Source organism: Lathyrus oleraceus, chromosome 3, assembly GCF_024323335.1.
Source record: "Lathyrus oleraceus cultivar Zhongwan6 chromosome 3, CAAS_Psat_ZW6_1.0, whole genome shotgun sequence".
Classification (NCBI taxonomy): domain Eukaryota; kingdom Viridiplantae; phylum Streptophyta; class Magnoliopsida; order Fabales; family Fabaceae; genus Lathyrus; species Lathyrus oleraceus.
This window is the reverse complement of record NC_066581.1, coordinates 484,082,470-484,109,050: the sequence shown is the minus strand read 5'-3', so window position 1 is coordinate 484,109,050 and position 26,581 is coordinate 484,082,470. Positions and strand designations below refer to the sequence as shown.

Sequence of the window (26,581 nt, the reverse complement as noted above, 5' to 3'; positions counted from 1 at the left end):
ATCTGCTTTCATGGCTATAGACAGACTATTGCGACATCTTCAATAGAAACGGCGAGCTGAGATTTGACATGGGATTTGAATATGATGGAGAGAATAAGAACGAATGGAGAGAAGAAGAAGACGAATTGAGAGAGAACAAGAACAAATGGAGAGAAGAAGAAGACGAAGAACGAATGGAGAGAAAAAGACAAATTTCTGATTTTATAATTTGTTTTTATATTTTAAAAAAAGTTTTTAATATTTTATAAATTAAAATATCCATGTGGATATTATAATATAATGGTTTGCTGACATGAATCCAAATATTAACTGCCACCTCATTAATGAATTGACACATAAGAAAAATTGGATAGGGGACCATGCAAATCCAAACGCAAACAAAATTAAGGGACCAAAACAATTGGTTATGTAATATGGGGACCAATTGTTTAAAACACCCAAACTAGGAGGACCAAAAATGCATTTAAGCCAAATATTTTTTTATGATGATTTCATGGACGTTTTTGGGGTTAGAGAAGATTAAAATCGTGCTGGAAATTTTAGAAAAACAACAATTTTTGGTAACACCTTCGTGCACGGTTTTGATCATAACTTTCAACTCGTAAATCATTTTGGAATGGGATTTAAAGTGTTGGGTAGATGAAACAGAAGGCTATAGCTTTGTTTCATAGATAATATATTTTTGTTGATGATTTTATGGAAGTTTTGGGGTTGGAGAAGATGAAAATCGTGCTAGAAATTTCAGAAATATATCAACTTTTTTGTAACGCTTTCGTCCACGATTTTGATCATAACTTTCAGCTCGTAATTAATTTTGGGACGGAGTTTGAAGCATTGGGCATGTGACACAGAGGGCTATAACATTGTTTCAGGGATAAAATATTTTTAACAATTTTATCATTGTCATACCCCGATTTTGGTCCTGAATTTTTTTCATTTTTTTTATTTTTCATTTGGCACTTGGCCTAAAGTTCATTTGCATACATTCATGACCAAAGGCAACCGTCCATTCCAAAATCCATATTTTTTTTATAAACATTGGTTATTATCTAGGCTTTTTGATCATGGTGCTTTTTGATTACAAAATGAATTTTAGTTATTTGACTTTTTTTAATTTTCAATTTCAATTTAATTTCAAAGTAAATCTAATTCCAAATTTCAAGTTAATCTTAATTGTTTTTACTAATGATTCAAACTCTAATTGATTTTAATTTTCAAATAAATGTTAGAATTGATATCAAAGTAATTTTAACAAATTATAGACTAACTTGATTTTAATTGGTTTTTTTGGTTTTTTTTTATTTTAAATTGACATTTAGATGAGTTTTAGATTATTTCAAAAAAATCCATATCCATTTCTATAACCACAAATTCATTTCATTCAAACCAAATTCCATGAATAATTTCAAACCAAGTTACAATTTCACTTCCAATTCATTCTACATTTTACACTAAACCAAATTCAAACATTCATTACACCATTCAAATGTCCAAATAATCATTTCATTCATTAATCCAATTACTTTCCAATAACCATGTCCAAAAAAAATAACAAAGCAAAATCTCACAAACATAATCCATTTTCCATCCATAACTCATTTCAAATCAAAATAGTACATACACTCATTTCATAACATTCAATAATATTGGACTTTCAAACATTTCCAAACTCATTTTCATACATACATTTTCATGTCCAATTACATTCAATTACCATCGCATACGTCCATTTTCAATTCACATCACAACAAAGACTACGATAATTACATGTCTAAGCAAACTCTTCCGAGCAATCCTCCATGAACATAATCCACAACATTCCAATTCATCACCATGCCATGTCCGCCTGTAATACCAATGTAAACCAAGCCATTCAGTCCACTTGCAATAGAGAAAAGGCCAATAAAAACAATCCCAATAAAAGTACATTCAACCTGCATCTGATTTTTTCATGACAGGAACATTTTTCATTAAAAGTTCAACTCACCCTTTTATTTTCACTCAAACCACCTCATGCTTCTCCATCACAAGCCATGCTACAACAACAAACTACACACACACACACCAACTCAAGGCCATTCATAACCATGCGAATTCCTCCTAATGAATACCATGGGCCTTTACGCCCACAAACTCAGCATGTCCTCCTGCAACATCAAACACAACGAATTACTGCGTAAATTTACCAAGTTTCGATGCACTAAGATGGCATGAGCAAAGAAGAAGCCTACCGTAAATGAATGTCGGCATGGTGTGAACTACAAGACATGATTTTTGTTAATTCAGCTTCAAGTCCTTCCGACCGCCCCTTTTGAGCCTAGAAGCAAAAGAGAACATCATGTTAATGCCGAAATTGTGACAAGACGAACCTACCAATTCACAAGGCAATATTGTCAGTCGAATATGGCACCAACAACAACTGTTAAATATCATAACAAAAAAAAAACAATACACAAAAACAACAGGCAGCAGACTAGCATTCCAGGCGATGCTACAGAAAGTACAGGTTATGGCATTGATTGGATACTTGATGGAATTCACAGGAAACCATATTTAAGGACCAGATTCGTGAACTCCACTGTATTTACCAAAAACAGAGGGAACTAATGGATGAAATTAAAAGGAGTAAACAGGCATATTCTTTCTACTCGTGCTTCAATTGTAACCGGAGAATCTTTAAAAGATTGCAAACTACCTGAGTCCAAATGTAAGAAAATTGGAAAAAGCCATTGGATCTTCAACTTCCTGCACAATATTAACCACAGTGATATCAGCAGCAAGCAAGCAAATATCAAACAGTATCAAATAGAAGACACTGAGTCTCAGGCCAAATTCCTTCCGGCAGGTTAGTAGAAATCGAGTTAACAGGACTTGTTGATGGAACTGAAGCAGAAAATCAGTGTAAATTACAGAGATGAGTGAAGTAAACAAGGAACTTGAACAAAAATAATGAGCACCAAAACTTCAAAACAGTTCCAAAACGGCCCTTGGACCCGAGCTAACTCATGTAGTGCATCATGCCGTCATTATCCTGCAGCAACAAATCCAAACAAGGCCAGGGTACATCAAAAAACAAGCATGAAAATTATGAAACTAAAATCATTCACAGCAAAGCATTTTTCAGGTCTATGATTATAACAGACAACAAAGAGGTGAACAAGATATGGAATGATATAAGACGAACCTTGCCCGTGACGAAGCAGTTTATGCAGCTTCAAAAACAACTGCTAAACCAGAAGCAATAAAATGCTGCTATCATTTTCTTTCAAACAGGGTGGTTACAATATTTGCGTCTCAGAGTTTACATGCACAAACGGTTGATAGATGGTTGGTTTTCGATGCTCTTGAACCCTGTCAATTACTATGGCCTGATTTGAAAATTAAGAATACAGGCAGTACTTGGCGTATTTCATTGTTGCACTCGCCATATTCTTTTACATGAGTACCGTCACATTCATATCTGCATTCATGACTCTGAGGAATTTGTTGGAGCTTCTCCCATTCCTAAAACCAGTTGTGGATATCCCCGCTTTGAAGACAATGCTCGAAGCTTATCTCCCTCAAATTGCACTCCTATTTTTCTTGGCTATATTACCAAAGTTGCTTATGTGTATGTCGAAATTAGAGGGCATTCTAACCTGAACCAATCTGCAATAAATCCATAACAAAGTCGCACCACCAAAGCTTTGCAAATAACCGAAGTTGCCCATGAATTGTTGCTAATTTTCACCGCAGTAAAAAATACAGGTAATTAGCAAGGCTGTAGAAAATTCAGAAAAATACCCGGAATGGAAATGAGACAAAGTAGATTAAGAAAATGCGTAGATAGTATTACCGTTTCCAGATCGTAGTATCAAATGAGACAGACCAAAGTCTGGACGCCTTAAAGCAACACAGAAGATACCCCTTTGGATCTCTTTGGGACAACTAAAAACCCTAACATAGTGAGTATAAGAGAGGAGGGGCGGATACAGTGAGGGAGGCGGCGATTTCAGGAGAAGGAGAAACCCTAAATTCGAAGGCGGACGAGAGACGAAAAAAGACCCTAATCCTAAAACGGCGAAAAGAAACCTCGAGTAAGAGGCGGAGAAGGAAGGTCCAGGCTTCGCCGTCGCCGTCGTCACCGCCGGAGGTGAGAATTTTTACTCGATTCTCTTTTGAAACCTTGGATTTGTGCATTTCTTGGTTAGTGTCGTGAGGCTAATGTGAGCGATGGAGAGATGATGTGAGTTTGAGGTGGATTAGATTCAAAATAATGAAAACAAGGTCGAGAGAGAGGTTGAGAGATGATGAGAGTTGAGGGAGAGAGAGGTCAGAGATGATGAGAGGACGAGATTGAGGATCTTTTGTTTCTGTTACTGTACCTCTCACATTTTCCCATTTTTAATTTTATTTTTTTAAAACAACACAAACATTAAAGCCATTAAAAAGCTTAATATGTTTAGTCTTCTTTTGTTTTTTTTAATAATAGATATTAATGCATTGTTTTTTTGTGTTCCCTAGTAATTTACTAGTTATTAGTCCCAAAGACCCAACAGCCAGGCGGCTAGGGTCACCATTTGGGATTCCTCCTTTATTTTAATGAGTAGTCTAACAGACCATTTCATTTTCATTTTATTTTTTTAATTAATTTTGATTTTAACCTATTCTGGTTTATATATCCAAGTTATTATTGTAAATAATAACTAATCATAAATGGTCTAGTGGAGAGAGGGCAATTTCATGGTCTTTAGTGGAGCGGGTTCGATGCTTGGGGATAGCCAATTTTTGTGTTTATATTTGTTATGTTTATTATTTTATTTAATTTCTTTTTCTATATAGTACCTTGCTATTTATTTTAATTTTAGGTTATTAATACCCATTTCCATACCCTTGTAAGTCGATTGCTTTTTAAGCATCACCATCAACCTCACATAGCTTACTCTTGGGCTTTCTTACAATGAGCCAGTTCTCTTGCACTTACACTCATACATTGCATTATTTGTTGTTTGGGCCCGATTTAATTATTTCATGATTTTGAATCCCCATTTGACAAAATGTACCCCACTCCCCCGATGTGTAATAATTTTGTACTGTTTTATTTCTTTATTTGTTTGACTGTTTAGTTAGATACTAGCACAAGAATAAAATCAACCATTTCCAAAAGATCAAAAATAATGACTCGATCCAACGTCGAGTATTTCCTCAATAAGCAAATCAATTCATTTCTCCCTCCTATTCTATTCCATTTCTTTCAAACTTTCATCAAACGCTTGATTCAACGTCAAGCCATTTTTCCTAATAAAAACTCAAAAAATATTAATTCATAGTTAAGACCTTTTCAATAAAGATGGAAGTGGAACGTGGTGTATACCGCGCACTCCTGAGACTAGGATTCGAGATGTATATCTCGCCAATCCTAGCTCTCGCCATCATCCAAATTTATCCACTTTGTTTTCTCTCAAACACTCATTCAAATTTCTCTTAAACGTCCATCAATACTTGATCTAGGGTCAAGTCATTTTCACAACAAAACTCAAAAATACCTAATTCATATTTAATACTTTTTCAATAAAGATGGAAATGGAACATGGTGTATACCGTGCACTCCTGAGATTAAGATTCAAGACGTATGCCTCGCCTATCTTAGCTCTCGCCATCGTCTAAAATTGTCAATGCGGTTTCTTCAGACCCTTTCTCAATCAAAACCTCAAAAACACTTAATTCTTATTAAACATTTTTGCAAATAAGATGGAAATGGAACATGGTGTATACCATGCACTCCTGAGGCTAGGATTCGAGATGTATATCTCGCTCATCCAAGTTCTCGCCATCACTCAAAATACATTCAACCAGTCAAACTCTTTTTCGCCGCCGTGCGATTAATCAAAAACCTTTTTCATAAATGAAAGATATATTGTCTTAAGGTGATGCAAAACAATATTTCGGCCACGATTATTGAGTAGAGATAAATGACGCTTTTCCGAATGTAGATTTATAAATCCGTTCGATGTGTGGTATGCGTCTACTCCTCATCTGTTTTGGGTAAAATAATGTTTTCGTCGATTAATACAATATAGCTTTTGCTAAAATCGACCAACAAACAAACATTTTTCTATCCAGAACTACGTAAGCCTTGATTTCTCTTTTGAGATACGTAGGAGCAGGATTCGTAAATCTTGTCAGGCCCACTAATAAAAAACTTAGGTTTAGTCCTTCGTCAAAAAATCCAAAAACATTTCTTCTCTTTTCTATTCTTTCTTTCCCACTTAATAACTTAAAAAGCCTAACATTTCAAACTAACACTAACGCACACAACTGACCTAATGGTTCCCGTTGAGTACAACGGACGTGAGGGGTGCTAATACCTTCCCCTTGCGTAATCGACTCCCGAACCCTGATTTGGTTGCGACGACCAATAATCATTGTCATTTTGTCTTGGGTTTTATCGATATTTCCCCTTTCCTTTTTAGGAATAAATAAAGTTCGGTGGCGACTCTGTTCAGTTCATCATTGCGAGCGTGCGATCGCGCTTCGCTTTGAAGTCGTATCCCCATTTTTTCGAGGTGCGACAATCATATGTCAGTAACAGGTGGGAAAGAAATGTATGATGTGACAAATATAGACGAGGTCCGCATTGACAAATTATTTGATATGTTGTGAATGTTTGAAAGGGTGTGTTTGATTATATTGGTGGTAGTCTAGAATGGTGGATTATTTTATGCATGGTTGTAATTTTGTGATCGATTATGGATCACTAAATATTATTATAATTATTGTGTTAATTGCATTATTACCATGTCGTGCATTCATTGTTGATATGTTATAGGAGATAAGTCATAGGTCCGAAGGGGGACAGAAGACTTATATGAAACTAAGAAGGGAGAGTTCAGGATTCCAAAGGGGGAATCAAGTTTGTATAATGAACCATTGATGAAAATTGATACCACATGCATCATGTAATGTTGTCAGGTCTCATTGTATTGTAATTATGTTGTGCTCGTGCATTTGTTGTGGTGAAAATATGATTGTGAATGAATTTGATTTGCGTGTATAATTACTACTCTCTTAATTATTATACACCGTATATTATATGAATGAATTTCTCACACTTTTTGTATTTATTGTGTCTATGCTCCCTCGGAGTACAGACAATTAGATACCTGAGTAGTTGAAGATGTACCTCATGTTACTATTAGTCGAGTCTATTGTGGAGTTGCTCTGATACGTAACACCAGGGAATAGACTATTTTCTTTATGTTATTATGTTACATATCTTTTAATTAAAAGTAATTATTGAACCACTTTTTATGTGGATGATTTGTTAAGGCTATGTATGTCATACTTTTGTTTAATTCTGTTGTTTGGATCATATGTTTGATTAAATGAAGTAACATTTAAACTTCTTGGATTGTGAACTTACATCCTATTTGGATATAATTATGTTTTATTTATTAATTATTGAGTCGAAAAGTAGGGTGTTACATACCTAGCATCACTCTAAAGTATTTAAAAGTACTCTAAGGATAACTCTTCACAAGTGATAACTCTACTAACTCTAGAAACTGACAATTTAACTCAATTTTAAATTTCTTTCCTTAATAGCCTTCAATAAATAAAAATATTACTCAAAAGGTAACCTTATAATGCTAACAGTGCTACAAACTCAACTTAATTGTATCCTATATTCTGATATCAACTCTAAACAAATCAAAAGTAACTTTGACCACTCAATAATAAATCTAAACAAATAAACTAGGACCCTTAAACTCATAAAAAAGGTAACGAAAGATCACCACACTCAAAAATGCATAAAACTCTGGACCTAACTTTAAATTTTCTCACGTCAAAATAACAACAAATATTATAGACTTATAATAAAATTATGAAACTATCCTATCTAAAAGATATTCAAAACCTATTTCAAACGCACTTAATCGTACCTTCAACGGAGTTACGGAAATCTAGTTCTATTCATTTCAGTTCAGCCATATCGCAATAATTCATCCATAAACTCTAAAACATAATGTCTGATTTCAAAATAACATGAAAAATTATATACTGGTGATAAAATTATGAAACTCTCAAGTTTGAAAGATCATTAAACCTCCTTTCTAACACAACTGACAACACCCTAAAAGGACTTACGAAACTCAAGTTACGCGTGAAACATGATGATTAACGCATGGCTGAAATTGACCATGCCTCTGGTATAAAAGCCATCGAATTACTACTGTTGTAGTGCCCCTAGATCCTATTTCTCTACTTTAAAGGAAATATTGCCGCGTTAGCTTTCCAACACAACTGACGACACCCCAAAAGTACTTATGAAACTCAAGTTATGCTGGAAATAAGGCGGCCAATCCCTTTTTATGCTTGCCTATGGTTTTTCTGCATTTTTCTCCCTATTGGACATATTTAAAACTCGCTTATTTGTGTCCCAACCACCCCCAAATGCTCAACATATTCGATTTCTATGCAAAAAATCAATTTTTGATTTTTTGTGAAAAGTCTAATTTTTGAAAAATTCAGTTTTCTAACATTTGAGAAAATTGGGAAAAACAGATCGTAAGGTTTTTGGAATTGGGAAAAACACATCATGAGGTTTTTGAATTTTTTTAGGAAACACGACCAAATTACATACATCTCTCAAGACCTCTAAGGTATGACCATAACATATATGCACAATTCAACAACCATGACATCACTATCAACAACAAATAATATTAAATCAACAAACAATAATACTACAATGACCCTATGGATTTATCTCGAATCCCCTTTAGTTTTCATAACAACTTAGACAAAGAAATTCATTCATGGATCAGTGCCAATAAGGTTTTGCTCAAACCTTATTTGCCCAAAAATTTTATGCATTAATACCAAATACGATGACTATATGAGATTTATCCCAAATTTAAATTAGCCACTCAAACCTTATTTGATAAAACACATTACAATAGGGAAAATAGCATAACCCTTGGCGTCAATGGGAGGGTAAAGACCTCTTACCACCCTAATTGTCTATTATCACCCATCAATAAAGAAATCTCCCATTACCTCGAAATTGAAGCTTTCAAACTCTTGGTTATGACTTCTTAGCTCTCATTCTTCCAATTTCTTCACTGTCTTTTTTTTCTTAATTCCCAATTACACGTACAGTAACCTAGTATCCCCTTAAACTTTCCTATTTATTTTACCCTAATTTTAAAAAATATTTTCTTATTACACTATTGGCCCAACTTACTCAAATTATCACCAATCCACCTCCCATTCTCAAAATATTCCAGTTTCCACCCAACTCCTGAAATTCGTATTTTATTAAATAAAAAATTCCATTTAAATAAATATTTAATAAAATCATCTAAATTTCTATTTTCTCAATTTATTACTAAATAACTAAATTATCCAGTTATTCATAATAATTTTAATAAATCTCATTTTATTTTTCTACTCTCAAATCGTATAACCTCGATAATTATTAAATTACCAAAATACTCCTAAATACCATATAACCAAAACAATTTGAATAACACACAAATAAACACGTTAATAATTAAATAAAATATTTAATTAAAAATCAGAGTATTACATAACCCGGTTAAAATCTATCTTGGTTCCTAAGTTCAGCCTAGTATAAAAGCTTAATAGGTTCAAGACCATCCTGGTAAAAATCTCAACTTGGCTCGTGGTCAACCTGTTCAAAAATTTGATTCTGTTGGGAGGATAAGCAACTCAAAACTATGTTTAGGTTCGCGATTAACCTGTATAAAATCTCTATCTAGTTTGGAGACTAACCCTTCTAAGCCGTGTGTGTTGTTTGGTTAGAAGTTGGCCTAAAAACTTTATTTCCTTGTATAAAAAAGTTTGTAGGTAAATCCTTCTAAAAACTCTCAAGTTTATCGGACACTCTTAAGAATAATTCTTGGGGACATGAGTAGATCGTCTTAGGCCGAACCTGTATAGTTCTCTGTTGTTCTTCTCTTTCCTTATCTCTTTTACTTTCTAGTAATTTTCTTTCCTTTTGTTTTCCGTTGCCTATTTATTCATTTGTTTTATAGTGTTTTAAAACTCTGATTTTATAAATGATTTTGTTTTAAACCAATTTTTTTTAAACCTTCATAGTTCACCATTCCTATTGTGTATGGAGTCATATGCCAATAATTTTAACTTGAATTTAGTTTAGGGGAGGAAAACACTTGTAAATAGAGTTAACAAAAATGGGCTACTGCATTTATAACAGTTCTTAAGAAAAGAAAAGAAATAGAAATGCAAAAGAACACGTGAAAAAGTTCTTGTGCCTGAAATTGGAGGAACAATGAGTGTTTCACTCTAAGTAATATGTTTGACTTATTACAAGTAAGATTGCGTCAAGTGAAAATGTAGAATACCTAGAAAATTGAATGAAAAATGATACTAGTATAAAATTTTCAAGTTCAAAAAAAACTAAAAAATCTCAGTAACAAATAAGCTAGTATCATTTGGTATCGCTTACATGCTTTAAGTATCTATTGTGTTTTGATGTTTTATAATTCTATTATTGTTTCATTGCGTATTTGTAATTTGTATGCTATTTCAATTCATCTGTATGATTGTAAACCTTCGTTCCATTTAATTGTAATTATTTTGGCTATGTAATTGTACCACTAAGAACCCGTTGCATTTCATATTTCATTCATCTGATCCTTATTAGCTATTTCCTTTTCGAGCCTATGAAAGTTATTGTTTTGTCATTTCCACATGAGTAGCTCGAATCACAAGTTAGAACATTTGAATTTTGATGTTTTTGGTATTTGATTCAGATAATGTATAATACTTGATTCAAATCATTCACCTATTGAAAATTGGAATTATATTCTGGGTCATTTGATTCAGATAAAAACTTGAACATGTTTCGAATCATAATCCCATTTGATTCGAATCAAGTACAGATAATGATTCAAATCATTTGCTTTACAAAGTATCTCTTTTTGATTCTGTCTAGATTAATTCGAATTAAATTTCCTTCTTGATTTGAATCAAACCATAAATAAAACTCAATTTTCCATCACTTATTTAAATGATTGTTTCTTTTGATCGGAGTAACAAGTGCGAGAAACCAATGATGATTCATAGAGACAAAAATAGTGAGTTTTTGTCATCTCTTCTTAGTGTGTTCATTTTTTTACACCATTATTCTCTCTTATTCACCAAACACCAATCTTTGATATTGAACCCATGTCAATTCTTTATTAATTTTGTTGCATCTTGATGTGTGCAATTGGGTTGTTATTTTGTGTGAATTTGAGACTGAGTTAATCAATCTTGTTGATGATTTGATCAAGATCTTGATAACCATAAAGAACCAAGACCCACTTATCTAGAAACTTGTTTGAACCTTGTGTGTGTGTTCATCATTCATCAAAACTGAATTACTTGACTAATCGCTCGTAATGTTAGTTGTTGTTGAGATTACCTGGCACTGTTCATCATCTTCATCCTTAGTCTCTTTCCTTATTTAAGGACCACCCTCTAAAGATTGAGTGAAAGGGAGACTAGTGGTACATTAGGGTATCTAATATTTTTGTGTGTAGTTGGTTTTTTATTGTAACTGGTGCAAGTATCATTTCTTGAGTGCAATTTGGTTTTGAGGGGGTATCTAACAAGATGATAGTTTCCACTATACTCCAAGGAAGACTTTGGCAGAAACAAGTATCAACGGTCCGTAAGGGGGAGTTGGAAGTTATCCTTCTTTGGAGGTGTTGGAGAAAGATTGCTAGCAGACAAAGTTAGGAGTATTCAAATATTCGCTCAATTAATGGCAATCACTCAGATAAGAAATCAGTGGAATTAGGTAGATTGCCACACACGAATACTTGGAGCAGGTTATTATGGATAACGAGGTTATTGGATCAATATCTTGAGGGATCTTGTATTGTGTTAGCAGTTTAGTGTCTGTTTCATCAGAAGAAATTATTGTATGATAGTTCTTTGTAATCAAAACGATGTAATCATTTTATCATCATAGTGGAATATCGTGATTATATTCCGATGGCATCATCCATTGAAGAGTGAATGTAGGCAAAGCGAGGACGAATGCTGAAGCACTATATATCTTGTGTATCTTTCAATTTCCTATCCTTTTTACTTTACAAGCATTCATTCATTTTATATTTGCTACTACATGCTTGCAAAAATGAATAGATTGTATACCATATAGGTTAGACCGTGCTTATCTTGATTTAATATATAAGCTTAAGTTTGTGGTATATCAATCTTAAGTAATCATCATGAAGTAAATTATGCATTGTTAAAAACATCCAAGTAATGTATTTTTAAACCGCTTCTTTTACAAGCGGCTTTTGATGTCATGTAAATGACTTGCACTAGGAATGATCTATCTTATGGTTATTTCATGTATCATTTCTTGTGGCTTGATTCATTGAGATGCTTCCAAACTCTCTTCTTTGTCTTTTGCTTCCGCGCTTTCTAAAATCTCTGATTTCTTTTATAGGACCTAAAAGTTTTTCAAATTGTCTAAAAGAATTTTAGGTCTATTTAACCCCCTATTCTAGGAATTGTTGTTTCCATATTCTCACCCGACAATCCCCTCTCCTGAAACTGAATTTTAAAATATTGGACCATTAGACAGAGCAACCAAACTAAGATTTAGGCTGACTATTTTCAAAGAAGACATCTAGCATGACACTTGACATCATGAGTTACACACACACACACAAATTAAATATGCATAAGTCTAATTAAAAAGACTGATTTATGCCAATGTCTGAGTACAATCCCCTGAGAAATATTTTAGTTATGAGATTTGTGTTGTTGTTGTTAGAATTTTTTAATTTTTTTTGTGCCTATCTGTTGCATCACCCGAGGACATGTAATGATTCAAGTTTTTTTTTTTTTGGGGGGGGGGGGCAACTCATTATTCGTGAGATATTTAAGCCTTTAATACTTGAATTAAATGAAAAAGTTAGACTTTATTAAAGTTATTTATTTGTGTTTGAATGCTTTCTATTTAAATAGTAATGAACACACTAGGTCCTCTCTTTTGTTATTTTTTATGTGTTTTTGTGTATGTGAAAAAGTAGCTCTGATGACAAGTTTTGTCAGGTCAAAAATATATGACCAATACTCAGGAGAATTGTGATATAACATGTTATGTACTATTCTCAATACATATACTAAATGATAAAAAATGGAAAATATGCTTTATTCATCGAGCCTACTCAATGGATAATCAAAAGGCATAAGATCAAAAGTCTGAAAGCAACCATACGAATGAAGGATGCTATAAAAGGACATGCGTTGGAAAAAGAGAAAAATGCTTAAAAGTTGAAAATACTTAGAGAAAAGTAATTCATCATAAAGAAGAGAGGGTTGAACTAGATTCTGCCGCGTCTCTTGCCCTACCATTCTTGAAGAATACTGCTCAATCATGCGTATCACAACTCACCTCTTGCTAGTTGGAGACTGCAAGTAGTATAACTGTCACTTTTAGTTTTAGTTTTTTTGTTGTTGTTTAGAAATATCAATCTTAAGATCCTATGTTGTTGTATTTCTTTTGCTCACCATGAGCTAAACTCTTTATGTTAGTTAATGTGAAGTTTAATGAAAAATAACATTTTTATGATCTGATTTAATTTTAGTGACATATTTTATCATATACATTAATATTGTATATTTGTTTCTTGGGCTGATTATCTTAGAAATAGATAAACTTTATTAATGTTAGAAGAATCATTTAATAAATGAACATCATGACAAATATTAATAAAAAAATAAAATAGAAATATTTTTCATTTAGTTATTTTAAGGATAAATAACTAAAATCATAGGTAAAATATAATTCAACAAAGAAGTGCATAGTTGCTATTGTGAGATTTATGAATTTATTTTATGATTATTTATTGAACTTTTTCCGTTGTTGTAGACATACACCATTATCTCACATTCTAGCCTCATCTTTTATAATAGATATTATCACATGAACACACTAAATAAAATCATTAAATAAATTATTAAATGAATCATTATTCAATATGTTTCTCATATATATATTAAAGTTTTTTACTTTAGATATCTTAATCAAGAGACAAATTACTTTTAAAGTAAAACTTAGACAAAATTAAAAATAAATATCTCACACATTTTGAAAAATTTGTACACAATTTCTTTTACGTCAGACTATCTATATATATTCTTCCTATATATGTTATACTTTTTGAGTTATTACCAATTGTATTTAAAACAAAACATACTTATAAAAATATACTAATTTTATTTTGGTCAAACTTATAAAAATATAATTACTATTAAACCATTCTAAAACTAAATAGTATTAAAATGGAAAAATATTATATTTTAATATAACCGAAAAAGAGAATAAAAGATAACAGTAAAGTTTTTCTTTATATATTATTCATAAAAGAGTATAATATAAAAATTTTAAATAAAAGAAAAAAAGAGAAATAGAAACATAACAAAAAAGTCATCCAAGTCATTTCAATTTTCAATTCACAGCGACACATTCAACTTACAACCATCATTGTTAACCGTGAATTTACCAAAACACCCTTTTCCGTTTTTCCAGCTTTGCATGCATGCCATTGTTGTCACAACGCACTCTCACTGTATTCTTTGTCCTTTTTAAAACCATAAAGCCACAGTAAACAATAAATAAATAGAAAAATGAATATTTCTTTAACTAATTAAAAAAAAACACTTAAAGCATGTAGACGCCGGAGTTTGACCGTTAAACCTAACCACCAAAAACCCAAACCCGAAGCATTCACAAATTTCTTGTGCTGCACCGGTTACTCTATCGTTTCTCTCTCTTCTTAATTCTAACCGTTTTTCACCTGAAAACTGTATAAGGTCACGGCGACGACGGTGCCGGCGAAGGCCAGGACGACGTCGTTCGCCGGAGAACAAACAAAAATTAACAAAATCATTATTTATTTATTAACAGCTTGAAGAATTTTCATTTTCATTAGATCGGTTGAATTGAGAATTTTTTATTAAGATGATGATTTCGAGAGGATTGTTCGGGTGGTCTCCACCGCATGTACAACCTCTCACGCCAGTGTCGGAGGTATCGGAGCCGCCGGAATCTCCGTCGCCGTATGTGGACCCTGGCGCTGAGAACTCGACATCGCAGCAGGTGGAGGTTGAGGATGAAATGGAGGAGCAGGAGGAAATGGAGCCGCCGCCTGCTGCCGTTCCTTTCTCGAAGCTATTTGCGTGTGCTGATAGGTTTGATTGGTTTCTTATGGCGGTTGGTTCGGTTGCTGCGGCGGCTCATGGAACAGCGCTTGTTGTTTATTTGCATTACTTTGCTAAGATTATTCATGTGCTGAGGATGGATGATCAGCCGGCTGGATCGCAGGAGAGGTTTGAGAGGTTCACTGAGGTTAGATTGTGAAATTTTGTATGCCAAAAACGAAACCCTAGTTATTGCTTTGATTGTGATTTTTGTTTTACTCCTTTGTTTTTGGTTTGCATAGTGCTTTGCTGTTGAGATGTAATTGATGCTTGAATTTGGAATTTCGTTTGTCAAAATAGTGGAATAGCTTTGTTGCTGTTAGACTTGGTAATGATGATGCTTCTAAGCATAGCTTGTAGATGTAGGTTGTCGTTTCTGATAGTTTGATTTTGCTCACATAGTAGGAGACATGGTTTAAAATTGCGGTTGCAGATATGCTTTGAACCTTTATAATGCGGTAAAATGCGGGCAAATGTATGTGGCTGCAATTGCGGTGGTGGACTATATTTTGGGGAAGTTATGTTTAGGATTTAAACTATGTATATGAAAATGTGTCTTGTATGTTGTTCATGTTGACCTATAGGGAACTTGTACTACTTATGTCAGTTTTCCGGTTTCATGACGGAACTGAATTGGTTAACATATGGGAACGTCAATGCTTAGAAACATCTTGAAGTCAAACTCTCTAAATCATTGATTGCGGTTCTTGGCGTAATTGATTGGACAATGAGAAATTCCAAAAATTGTTTAGTTCTTTTGATCTTTGTAACGACTTTGGCTGCTATTGAAAACGGGTTGTTTTCACTCTCCGCAGTGCACTCTTTTTATTTTTATTTTAGTAATACCAATTGCACCTCTTAGTTCTTACATTGAACCAGTGCTATGTTTCTTTAGGTAATTACATAATTGATTTTTCTTGGAATTTATATTCATGTCTATCTGTATACATTTATGATGGTAGATTGTTGAATATTATTGAGATATTTTTGCCTATCCTTAATCATTGCTGTTAAATAGTGGTTACAGCGGCGCTATAGCCCTATAATACAGGGGAACTTGAACAGATTGTTATTGTTCCGCAATACGGTAGGCAATATAAAGCATTGTCAAATAGAGGCTATAGCGGCGCGCTCTATAGCATAACATAATTTGAATAAAATGCTATTTTCCGCGATCCGTAATTGACAACATTGTCCTTAATAATGAAATCATCTTGGATTACTGGGTCGTGTTCATGTGGTTTTGCCATTAAGTGTTTCATGACTCGGGGCTATGGATTGTTTGTTCAATTCAGTGAGTTTATAGATAAATGAGTCCTACTTCAGTCGGTTGAGTCATGGAGCTACTATTTACAGAAGTACTTACCTCTCACCAGCCTGAGCTTTTGGAAATCAGATATCCCCTATTTTGTTTTAAAACTTTTTTGATCTGAAGGCCTTACAAGAATGATAGAAGGGATATAGGATTTAATGGGTTTGAATTTACAAGGGCGACATCCAGGTTAGAAAAATATTGAAGTTTCATTGGGCGCATGTTAAAGGAAACGCAATTTGCAAGCTATAGAAAGAGGTTTATCTACATGGTGAGTTCTTGGTTGTTTGGTTGTTGTGAACAATACCCGTGGGCAAGAGAGGGTTTGAGTTTGGTATATTCCGGGGAAAAGAAAATTAAGAGCACTAGTAAATTAGAGTTTTTAATTTGATGGGATTAATTTGTTTTGCTGTCTTCCGTGGGAAATAAATCTGGAAAGAGTACAAAATGGAAGAAAGCAAGATAGTCTTAGAGAAACCTAAGCATCATGTTTCACCTCTATAGTTTTATTTCAATACAAGAGTACATATCTTGGATGCAATTTTCTACCTTCATAAAACTATTCATGTTATTAAGAAAGAAAGAAAAAAAAACTTTGCAGCTTTTTAAATAGGTCTCTTATACCAATGACATATCCTCCAAGGCTAAGGAGTCCAGTTCTAATCCTCTAAGAATACCTCTTACTATTACTAGAAAGGACGTCGAATCCTCTAAGAGTACCTCTCTTACTATTACTAGAAAGTATACCGAAATAAGATTGAATTTTCTGCTAAATAACATAGTCCCACTACCATGAAACAAATATGAAATTCCCATTGAACAACAATCAAGAAGTATTTAACTACTCCCTCTGTATCTAATTATAAGACTCTTTGAAAATTTGTTCGTCTCTAAATATAGGATCCTCTACAAATTTCTAGATGCATTTATTACTCTCTTTCCAAATATATCTCTTATCAATTTACCTTGAAATATGGAAAATCAACATTAAGTACATTTATGCACAAGGGTAATTTAGAAATAGTCATACACAAATTTTACTCATTAATTACGATATTACACTACCAACTTTTCTTAATGTGTAAAAAGTGCCAAAGGGTCTTACTAATAGGGACAGACGGAGTAGATTTTATTTCCTGGCAGGTAGTTAGAATTTTCTGCTTGAAATTTGTCAAATGAGTGGATGCCTGATTTTTTCATTTTTATTTTCGTAAGGGGTAGTTATTATTATAGTGCTTACAACTTCATATAAAGAGTGAAACACAAGAAGGAAATGTAGTTATGTAAGGTAGAGGATGTGTATTAAATTGAAGGTTTAGATTATACCGATCGTACTCCTATTTGTATTAATAACATGGTTATTTGTTTCACGATGAGTCGATGACAAATATCCTTTACATAGAACATAGTACATGCAACAACTATCATAAACCATAACACGCGAATTCCCAAACTGTATGAAGAGTTGATTAATATACAGTTTGTGTGACTAATAATTGCATCTCTTACCATTAGATACCTCTTTTTTAGCAGCTTTTTCATTCCTTTAAGGAATTTGACTACTATTATCTTCTTCTTAGATTTTGCACTCCTTTCTACTTCTTGAAATTGTAATATTCTTACCGGGTCTATTTGCTGTGAGATAATGATATGATTATGGGAGTTACTTGTCATTGGGCTTGTTATAAGCTACTTTCTACATTTAGCTAGTTTACGTGAGAAACTAACCTAGATAGCTTCATACTTGTGTTAACTATGTCCAGGATTATGTATTGTAACTGTGTCAATTTTTAAAGCACATTCTGTCTGTATTTGGTCTTTTGAGTTTCTGAAGGAGAGAGACTAGACACTTTAGGAGGTTTTTTTCTATGTACTTTATTTGGGGATATTTGAAACAGAAGTGTATAATATGCTTGAATTCAAGGGAACACTCTTATTCTCCAATTCCTTTTATGATTTTCCTATCTGAATCTGATTCTTTGTTGGTCTACTTTTATATAGTTTTTAAAATTTTAGAAGAGGATATTATCGAATGACAAATGATCCTAAGTGTTCTGCAGAGAATTCGATTTCTGAACTAGTGAACTTATGCCCTCTTTTTATTATTTTGCAGCTTGCTTTGACCATTGTTTACATTGCAGCGGGAGTTTTTGCTGCTGGTTGGATTGGTAAATTAAATGTGAATTGAAATTAATCATGAGAAATGTGTTTGATTAGATATTTCATTTAATTCTCTTGCCATACTAATGCTGTATTTTCCCTGTTTAATAGAGGTTTCATGTTGGATTTTGACTGGAGAACGACAAACAGCTGTCATCAGATCCAACTATGTTCAAGTATTATTAAATCAGGATATGAGTTTTTTCGATACTTACGGGAATAATGGAGACATTGTGAGTCAAGTATTGAGTGATGTGCTGCTTATCCAGTCTGCTCTTAGCGAAAAAGTATGTCTTGGTTCAATCATGTGTAAATTTCTCCAGTATGTGAAAATGTTAACTTCTTTACAGGTAATATCTTCAGTCACATATCCCATATAACATGTTTATTTTCTTTTGATGATACAGGTTGGAAATTATATTCATAATATGGCTACATTCTTCAGTGGTCTTGTAATTGGCCTTATCAACTGTTGGCAGATTGCTTTGATAACATTAGCAACGGGTCCCTTTATTGTTGCCGCGGGAGGAATATCAAATATATTTCTCCATAGACTTGCAGAGAATATCCAAGATGCATATGCTGAAGCAGCCAGCATTGCTGAACAGGTGATTTGTTGTTTGAATTTCAAATCTGTCATCCAAGTATTTTCCTTTTTTATTTGATTGTTTTTACCCAATAAATTAGCCATATTCTTTGTTCAAATATGTCTGATTAACTTTCAAGATTATATCTTCCTTAAGAGTCTCGATGCTTCAGATTTTCTGGCTATAGGATAAAAGTCTGTCACTTTGGTAACTTAATGGAATATCTTTCATCTGTTAATATATATAATTTTTGTTAGCATAGTTACTGTACCTTAATTCTTGGTTTTATAAAGATTAGGTGTGGGGATTATCATTGGGCTCATTCCCCGGCATGGTTGGGTCATGTAAGATTATTAGTTGCCAGAGAACATTCTCTAGTTTACCGCTAGCACATGGCTTCTCATGTAGTCTATCTGTGCATATCCCGTTTACCTAGCTTGGCTGTTTGCCTTCTTGTGACTTTGATAATTCTCCATCCAGTTTATCTACGAGGATGAATTACACTTCAGGTTTCATCCATTTAATTTGCATCTGTTATGTTTGGGTTTGTTTATACTGTTTTTTCCAACTGGGAAATAAAGTAATATGCTACTTGTTTTTTGGGCCATCCTTGTTGATAGTATGTAGTTTATGATTCCTCTAATTGTTCGTAAGATAAGAAGCAGTTTAATTTGATCTTAACTTTTCCTTAATATTGTGAATTTACAAAGGGGGAAAGAATGGTGAAGTTCTCCCTATTTGTTGAAGTACTTTTGTGGTGCTGATTCTCAGTGTATTTCATATCTTGTGATGCAGGCAGTTTCCTATGTAAGGACATTGTATGCATTTACAAATGAAACATTGGCCAAATACTCATATGCAACATCACTGCAAGCTACTCTTAGATATGGCATATTAATAAGTCTTGTTCAAGGGCTAGGTCTTGGATTCACGTATGGACTTGCAATATGTTCTTGTGCATTACAGCTCTGGGTTGGAAGATTCTTGGTTATTCACGGAAAAGCACATGGTGGTGAAATTGTAACTGCTCTTTTTGCTGTAATTTTAAGTGGCCTGTGAGCATCTTTCCCAACTTATATATTTTCATTGTTTATTCATTATTTTGCTTTTACAATATTTGCTAATTTGATTCAGGGGATTGAATCAAGCAGCAACAAATTTCTACTCCTTTGAACAAGGGCGGATAGCTGCTTATAGATTATATGAGATGATAAGCCGGTCCTCCTCAACTGTTAATCATGACGGCACTTCCACAGACTCTGTGCAAGGAAATATAGTGTTTCGGAATGTTTATTTCAGCTATCTGTCTCGTCCCGAAATCCCTATCTTGAGTGGATTTTTTCTCACTGTACCTTCTAAGAAAGCTGTAGCACTTGTTGGCAGAAATGGCTCTGGAAAAAGTAGTATTATTCCACTCATGGAGCGTTTTTATGATCCTACATTAGGTAATTACTTTACCTTTGACACTGTATAATTAATTTTACATTGCATTCAACATAGAACTCTATTGATCATTTGTAAATTTTACTTGATTTGCTAATTTTTGATTCAGGAGAAGTTCTTTTAGATGGTGAAAACATCAAGAATTTGAATTTGGAGTGGCTGAGGAGCCAAATAGGACTAGTTACCCAGGAGCCTGCTTTGCTCAGTTTGAGTATAAGAGATAACATTGCTTATGGGAGGGATGTCACCATAGATCAAATTGAAGAGGCTGCCAAAATGGCTCATGCACATACATTTATCAGCTCATTGGAGAAAGGTTATGACACACAGGTGAAGCTTGGTTGACACGATATATTGTTTATGATTTGTTTTGGGGAGAGGGGGGTGTGTATTTTCAGTTGTTTCCATTCAAATGTGTTCACATATTTATATCTAAACCTGCTTTTACCTGTCGTTTAGGTTGGTAGGGCAGGTCTGGCTTTGACTGAAGAGCAGAAAATAAAACTTTCTATTGCAAGAGCTGTGCTTCTAAATCCATCAATTCTTCTGCTTGATGAAGTCACTGGTGGACTTGATTTTGAGGCTGAGAGGGCTGTTCATGAGGCTCTGGATATGCTTATGTTGGGACGCTCAACAATAATAATTGCTCGTAGGCTTAGTCTCATAAGAAATGCTGATTATATAGCTGTAATGGAGGAGGGTCAACTCGTTGAAATGGGTACTCATGACGAATTGTTGAACCTGAATGGCTTATATGCAGAGCTTCTACGATGTGAAGAGGCAGCAAAACTTCCCAAGCGGTATTTGAACAAGTCTTACTCCTTCCTTTGCCATGCATTACTGTTTTTATTTTGTTCAAAAACAAATATAAGGATGAAGAAAGTGGCAAGACATGGAATAATAAACTAGCAACATCCACATTTTTTTTTGTGTGTGTGTTCACATTTTACTTTTTAATGATCACCTAGGATGCCGGCTCGAAACTACAAGGAGTCTGCAGCATTTCAAATTGAGAAGGATTCTTCAGCAAGCCATAGCTTCAACGAACCATCATCCCCCAAAATGACAAAGTCACCCTCTCTTCAAAGAATTTCAAATGTATCACATTCGCGACCTTCAGATGTCATCTATAACTTTCAAGAATCACCCAAAGACCTGAGCCCACCTCCTGAGATGATGCTGGAAAACGGTCAAGCTCTAGATGCAGCTGATAAGGAGCCATCAATAAGAAGGCAGGATAGTTTTGAAATGAGACTGCCAGAGTTACCCAAAATTGATATACAGTCTGTGCATCGACAAAAATCAAATGGGTCTGGCCCAGAATCCCCCATTTCACCACTTTTAACATCTGATCCTAAAAAAGAACGTTCCCATTCACAAAGTTTTAGTAGACCACATAGTCATTCTGATGATGCCTCAGTTACATTGGGAGAAGAAAGGGAAGCACAGCAGCGGAAACCACCCTCACTTCGGAAGTTAGCCGAGCTTAGTTCTGCCGAGTGGCTTTATGCTGTGTTAGGAAGCATTGGTGCCGCCGCCTTTGGTTCTTTCAATCCCCTCCTGGCTTATGTTATTGGCCTTGTGGTGGCAGCTTACTACAGAATTGATAATCAACATCACTTAGAACGCGAGATAGACAAGTGGTGTTTGATCATTGGCTGCATGGGTATTGTAACAGTTATTGCCAACTTTTTGCAGCATTTCTATTTTGGTATTATGGGAGAGAAAATGACAGAACGAGTTAGGAGAATGATGTTCTCAGGTGCATAGCTTATCCTTTTGCAATTTTTTTTTTAATTTTAAAAAATGGGACTTGTGAACAATTTTATCTGCTTCATTAACATGGCAGCCATGCTACGGAATGAAGTAGGATGGTTTGATGATGAGGAAAACAGCGCGGACAATTTATCCATGAGATTGGCCAATGATGCTACTTTTGTACGAGCCGCTTTTAGCAATCGACTTTCCATATTTATACAAGACAGTGCTGCAGTTATTGTTGGCCTTCTCATTGGTGCTGTGCTGCACTGGCGGTTAGCACTGGTGGCTTTTGCAACCCTTCCAATTCTCTGTATTTCTGCAGTTGCCCAGGTTTGCACATGCACTTCTGGTTTTCCAAATATTACTATTTTCCCTTGCTATGAACCAAATATCCTAGAAGCTAACATGACCCCTTATGTCAGAGACAGTGCCTAAACCCATATTATTGTGTTGAAATTGAATTTGATATTTAGCTGAATGTGGACAACAGGGATTAATCTCTAAACCACCAGGTCATAGAGACTCTAACATGAATATTTTTCGAGCTAACATACCTCCTGATTGGGTTTATTCTATATTTCTTTGCTGTTCCATTTCTTTTTGTGGAAATTTATACCTCTAGCAAGAGCCAGTGATTTTAAAATTTTATAATTCAAATAAATATCCGTTTATGAACGAAACATGAATGCTGATCCAAAATTGTGTGACTTTATTTTGCTGATGTCATGTTAATGGCACATTATCGTTTTCGTTCATTCTATTCATTCTTTATTGTGACAAATAGGTATAAATTTACGGCAAGAATGTTGTGACTTTTGAGAGACATAACAAATACAAAACCTAGAGATGTCTGCATTATGTTAGACTTAGAAATACTTTAAAAGGAAAGGAAAAAAAAGAGTAGTTTTAATTTGTTTTTTCTAGATTTATTTGTCTCCAAAATTATGCATTACATTTACAACTTTTTTTAGCATGAAAACTCAACAAGTATTCTGTTGTGATTACAAACATTGATAATGAAATTTCTGTGTCGTTGCAGTAACTGCAGTGTAACTTGATATTTCAGTTAATTTATTATTGGTTTGTAATTAGCTTAATTTGACAGTGTCTATGGCTAATTTTGTGCTTCATGAAAATCGACTTTTGTCCTTGTATTAGTATGCTATTACGTTTACCTCTTTATAGTGTCAAGCATTATTCGATCCATGTAGCGTTTCGACATAGTGGTAAAAAACTTTGGTTATTGTTGTTGTATTTCCTTGCAGCATCAATGTCAACATGATTGATTGCTAGTTTAAGATTTCATCTTGGCTGTTGGGTTAACTGTCAGTTTCTATGAAAAATACTATCCTACATATTAATTAATGATATTAAATTATGACCTGCCCATCCAAATAAAGAAGTCAAGACCTGCTATGAGAAAGTGAGGGTCCTGAAGCACAGGGAGATTTGACCCGTTGTCCACAACACACAATATAATGTTTTTTCCCTTAATTTTATGAATGACTTGCTAATGATTGTAACGATCAATATGAGAGTTTAGTTGATTTACTTTACTCTTTTGCATAAAATCTATATTAATTACAACCTGCTTCAATATTGCAGAAATTGTGGCTAGCTGGATTTTCAAGAGGCATACAAGAAATGCACAGAAAAGCATCGTTGGTTCTTGAAGATGCAGTTAGAAATATATACACTGTTGTTGCATTTTGTGCCGGAAATAAGGTAATGGAGCTCTATAGGCTGCAGTTAAAGAAAATATTTAAGCAGAGCTTTCTTCATGGGATGGGGATTGGTTTTGCATTTGGCTTTTCACAGTTTCTACTTTTTGCTTGTAATGCCCTTCTACTTTGGTACACTGCAATATGTATTAAGAATGGTTACATCAATCCATCCACTGCACTGAGGGAGTACATGGTTTTCTCCTTTGCCACATTTGCCCTTGTGGAGCCTTTTGGATTGGCTCCTTACATACTTAAACGACGGAAATCCCTCATATCAGTGTTTGACATTATAGACCGTGAGCCTAAAATTGATCCTGATGATAACAAAGCTTTGAAGCCACCCAATGTATATGGAAGCATCGAGTTAAAAAATATCGATTTTTGTTATCCATCACGTCCTGAAGTGTTAGTATTGAGCAACTTTAATCTGAAAATGAATGGAGGCCAAACAGTTGCTGTTGTTGGAGTTTCAGGGTCAGGAAAGAGCACTATAATATCTTTGATGCAGAGATTTTATGATCCAGTTGCGGGCCAAGTTTTACTGGATGGAAGGGATTTAAAGCTCTATAACTTGAGATGGTTGAGGAGCCACCTCGGTCTGATTCAGCAGGAACCTATTATCTTCTCAACAACCATAAGGGAAAACATTATATATGCAAGACACAATGCCAGTGAAGCTGAGATGAAAGAAGCGGCAAGAATAGCAAATGCTCATCATTTTATTAGCAGTTTGCCTCACGGTTATGACACTCATGTTGGGATGAGAGGTGTTGACCTAACCCCAGGACAAAAACAGAGAATCGCAATTGCAAGAGTAGTACTAAAAAATGCACCTATCTTATTGTTGGATGAAGCAAGTTCATCAATTGAATCCGAGTCAAGCCGAGTGATACAAGAAGCTCTAGACACACTAATAATGGGAAACAAGACCACTATTTTAATAGCCCATAGAGCTGCAATGATGAGGCACGTGGACAATATTGTAGTGCTTAATGGAGGACGGATAGTGGAAGAAGGGAGTCATGATTCGTTGGTGGCAAAGAACGGTCTGTATGTCCGGTTAATGCAACCTCATTTTGGTAAGGCTATGCGCCAGCATCGGCTTAGTTAGTATGGGAGTATGTGATGAGTGAATGCTAAGAATGTTGGTTCATGTGCATATTTGGTTTTCTGATTAAGATGAGCCCCTGAAGGATTTATTTTTCAAGAATATCTGATGGATATTATGTTTGGGCTTGCATTAGCTCTCTGCATTAGTCGGCATAGGAGAGATACTATAGGAGGAAGAGATAGTAGGGTTTAAGTATATAGAATTTTTGCGTTTGGTTGGTTTTCGATTCGGGTGGATTCTTTGGTGACGACTTGAGGTGTTTTCTATCCATTGTATTGATTTGTTTCTCAATAGAGGGTGGAATCAAATACTAATTCTGCTGAGGTGACTCCTTCTCTGGACTTTTTCATTCTCCCTAATCCATGCATGGATGATATAAACTTATTCTTTACTGTAATTTTGTTTATTCAACTTGTGATAATTGTAGAGAATTCTGAACAAAGTGATGTAGCCCTTGTATATATATAATATATATAGCACTAGTTTAGAAGGCATTTGCTTTTTCTGCTTGAATTCAGAGTGTTTCTTTGAATATAATAGATGCAAATTTTCAAGTGTATTCGCCAAAAATGTTACTGCCAGTGCATTTTATATCGCCTAACTTTACGTGAACTTCCAGTAAAATACAAAAGTAATTTTGTTTAAACCCTTTTTTACTAAAAGAATGCGACAGCGGGACTATTTTCCATTGATAGGAAAAATGATCTCATTCACTTGTCATACTAATCTGTCCAAAATTTTGGGTTATTCCACCCATATATATTCTCCTTCACCATATTGAAAAGTCAAAACTGCATGCATTTTTTCACACGCCCGTTGGACAAAATTGCTTAGATTCTCGTATTTTGCTAAATATTTAAATCTCCATAATCCCGTAAGTTTAATATATTCAATGAGTATTTCGAAAATGTAGTTTTGAAATATGTTTTGTTAGTTCAAATCAAAAACAAGAAGGAATAATAACAAAATATCGGAACAACATAAATTAATTTTAAAATAAATATTATAGATAAAAATAACATAAATTTAACATTATATTTAACTATAAATTGCTTTAGAACATTTTTAGTTGATCTTGCAATCATTGTGTCTACGTCAATCAGTTGTTAAGTAATAATAAAAGATTATCCACATAACCTTTAAATCATCATCAGTCTTCAGTTCAAGCATGGTAAAACGTAACTTCCCTTCGTTGTCAATCGATGGTGAACGATACTCGAACTTGACAACTCTTTGATTTTCTGGATAT

The 26,581-nt window shown here is 34.2% G+C and overlaps 1 protein-coding gene and 1 long non-coding RNA gene across 2 annotated transcripts; one reads left to right on the top strand and one right to left on the bottom strand.

Annotated features, from left to right (window-relative positions):
• Positions 1–1,564: 1,564 nt before the first annotated feature.
• Positions 1,565–4,404, bottom strand: LOC127128287 (uncharacterized). The gene is made up of 6 exons (XR_007805824.1): positions 3,836–4,404; positions 3,185–3,719; positions 2,696–3,031; positions 2,232–2,317; positions 1,988–2,147; positions 1,565–1,846 (listed from the first exon to the last, which is right to left on the bottom strand). It is a non-coding gene; the product is annotated as an uncharacterized LOC127128287 (long non-coding RNA).
• A 10,233-nt stretch (positions 4,405–14,637) lies between these two features.
• Positions 14,638–25,845, top strand: LOC127128286 (ABC transporter B family member 6). The gene is made up of 11 exons (XM_051057531.1): positions 14,638–15,382; positions 18,660–18,714; positions 18,818–18,993; positions 19,114–19,314; positions 20,089–20,348; positions 20,428–20,738; positions 20,846–21,066; positions 21,196–21,536; positions 21,705–22,498; positions 22,586–22,827; positions 24,103–25,845. The coding sequence occupies exons 1-11, from the start codon at positions 14,996–14,998 to the stop codon at positions 25,330–25,332; spliced, it is 4,218 nt and encodes a 1,405-aa protein (XP_050913488.1). The 5' UTR covers positions 14,638–14,995; the 3' UTR covers positions 25,333–25,845.
• The last annotated feature ends 736 nt before the right edge of the window (positions 25,846–26,581 follow it).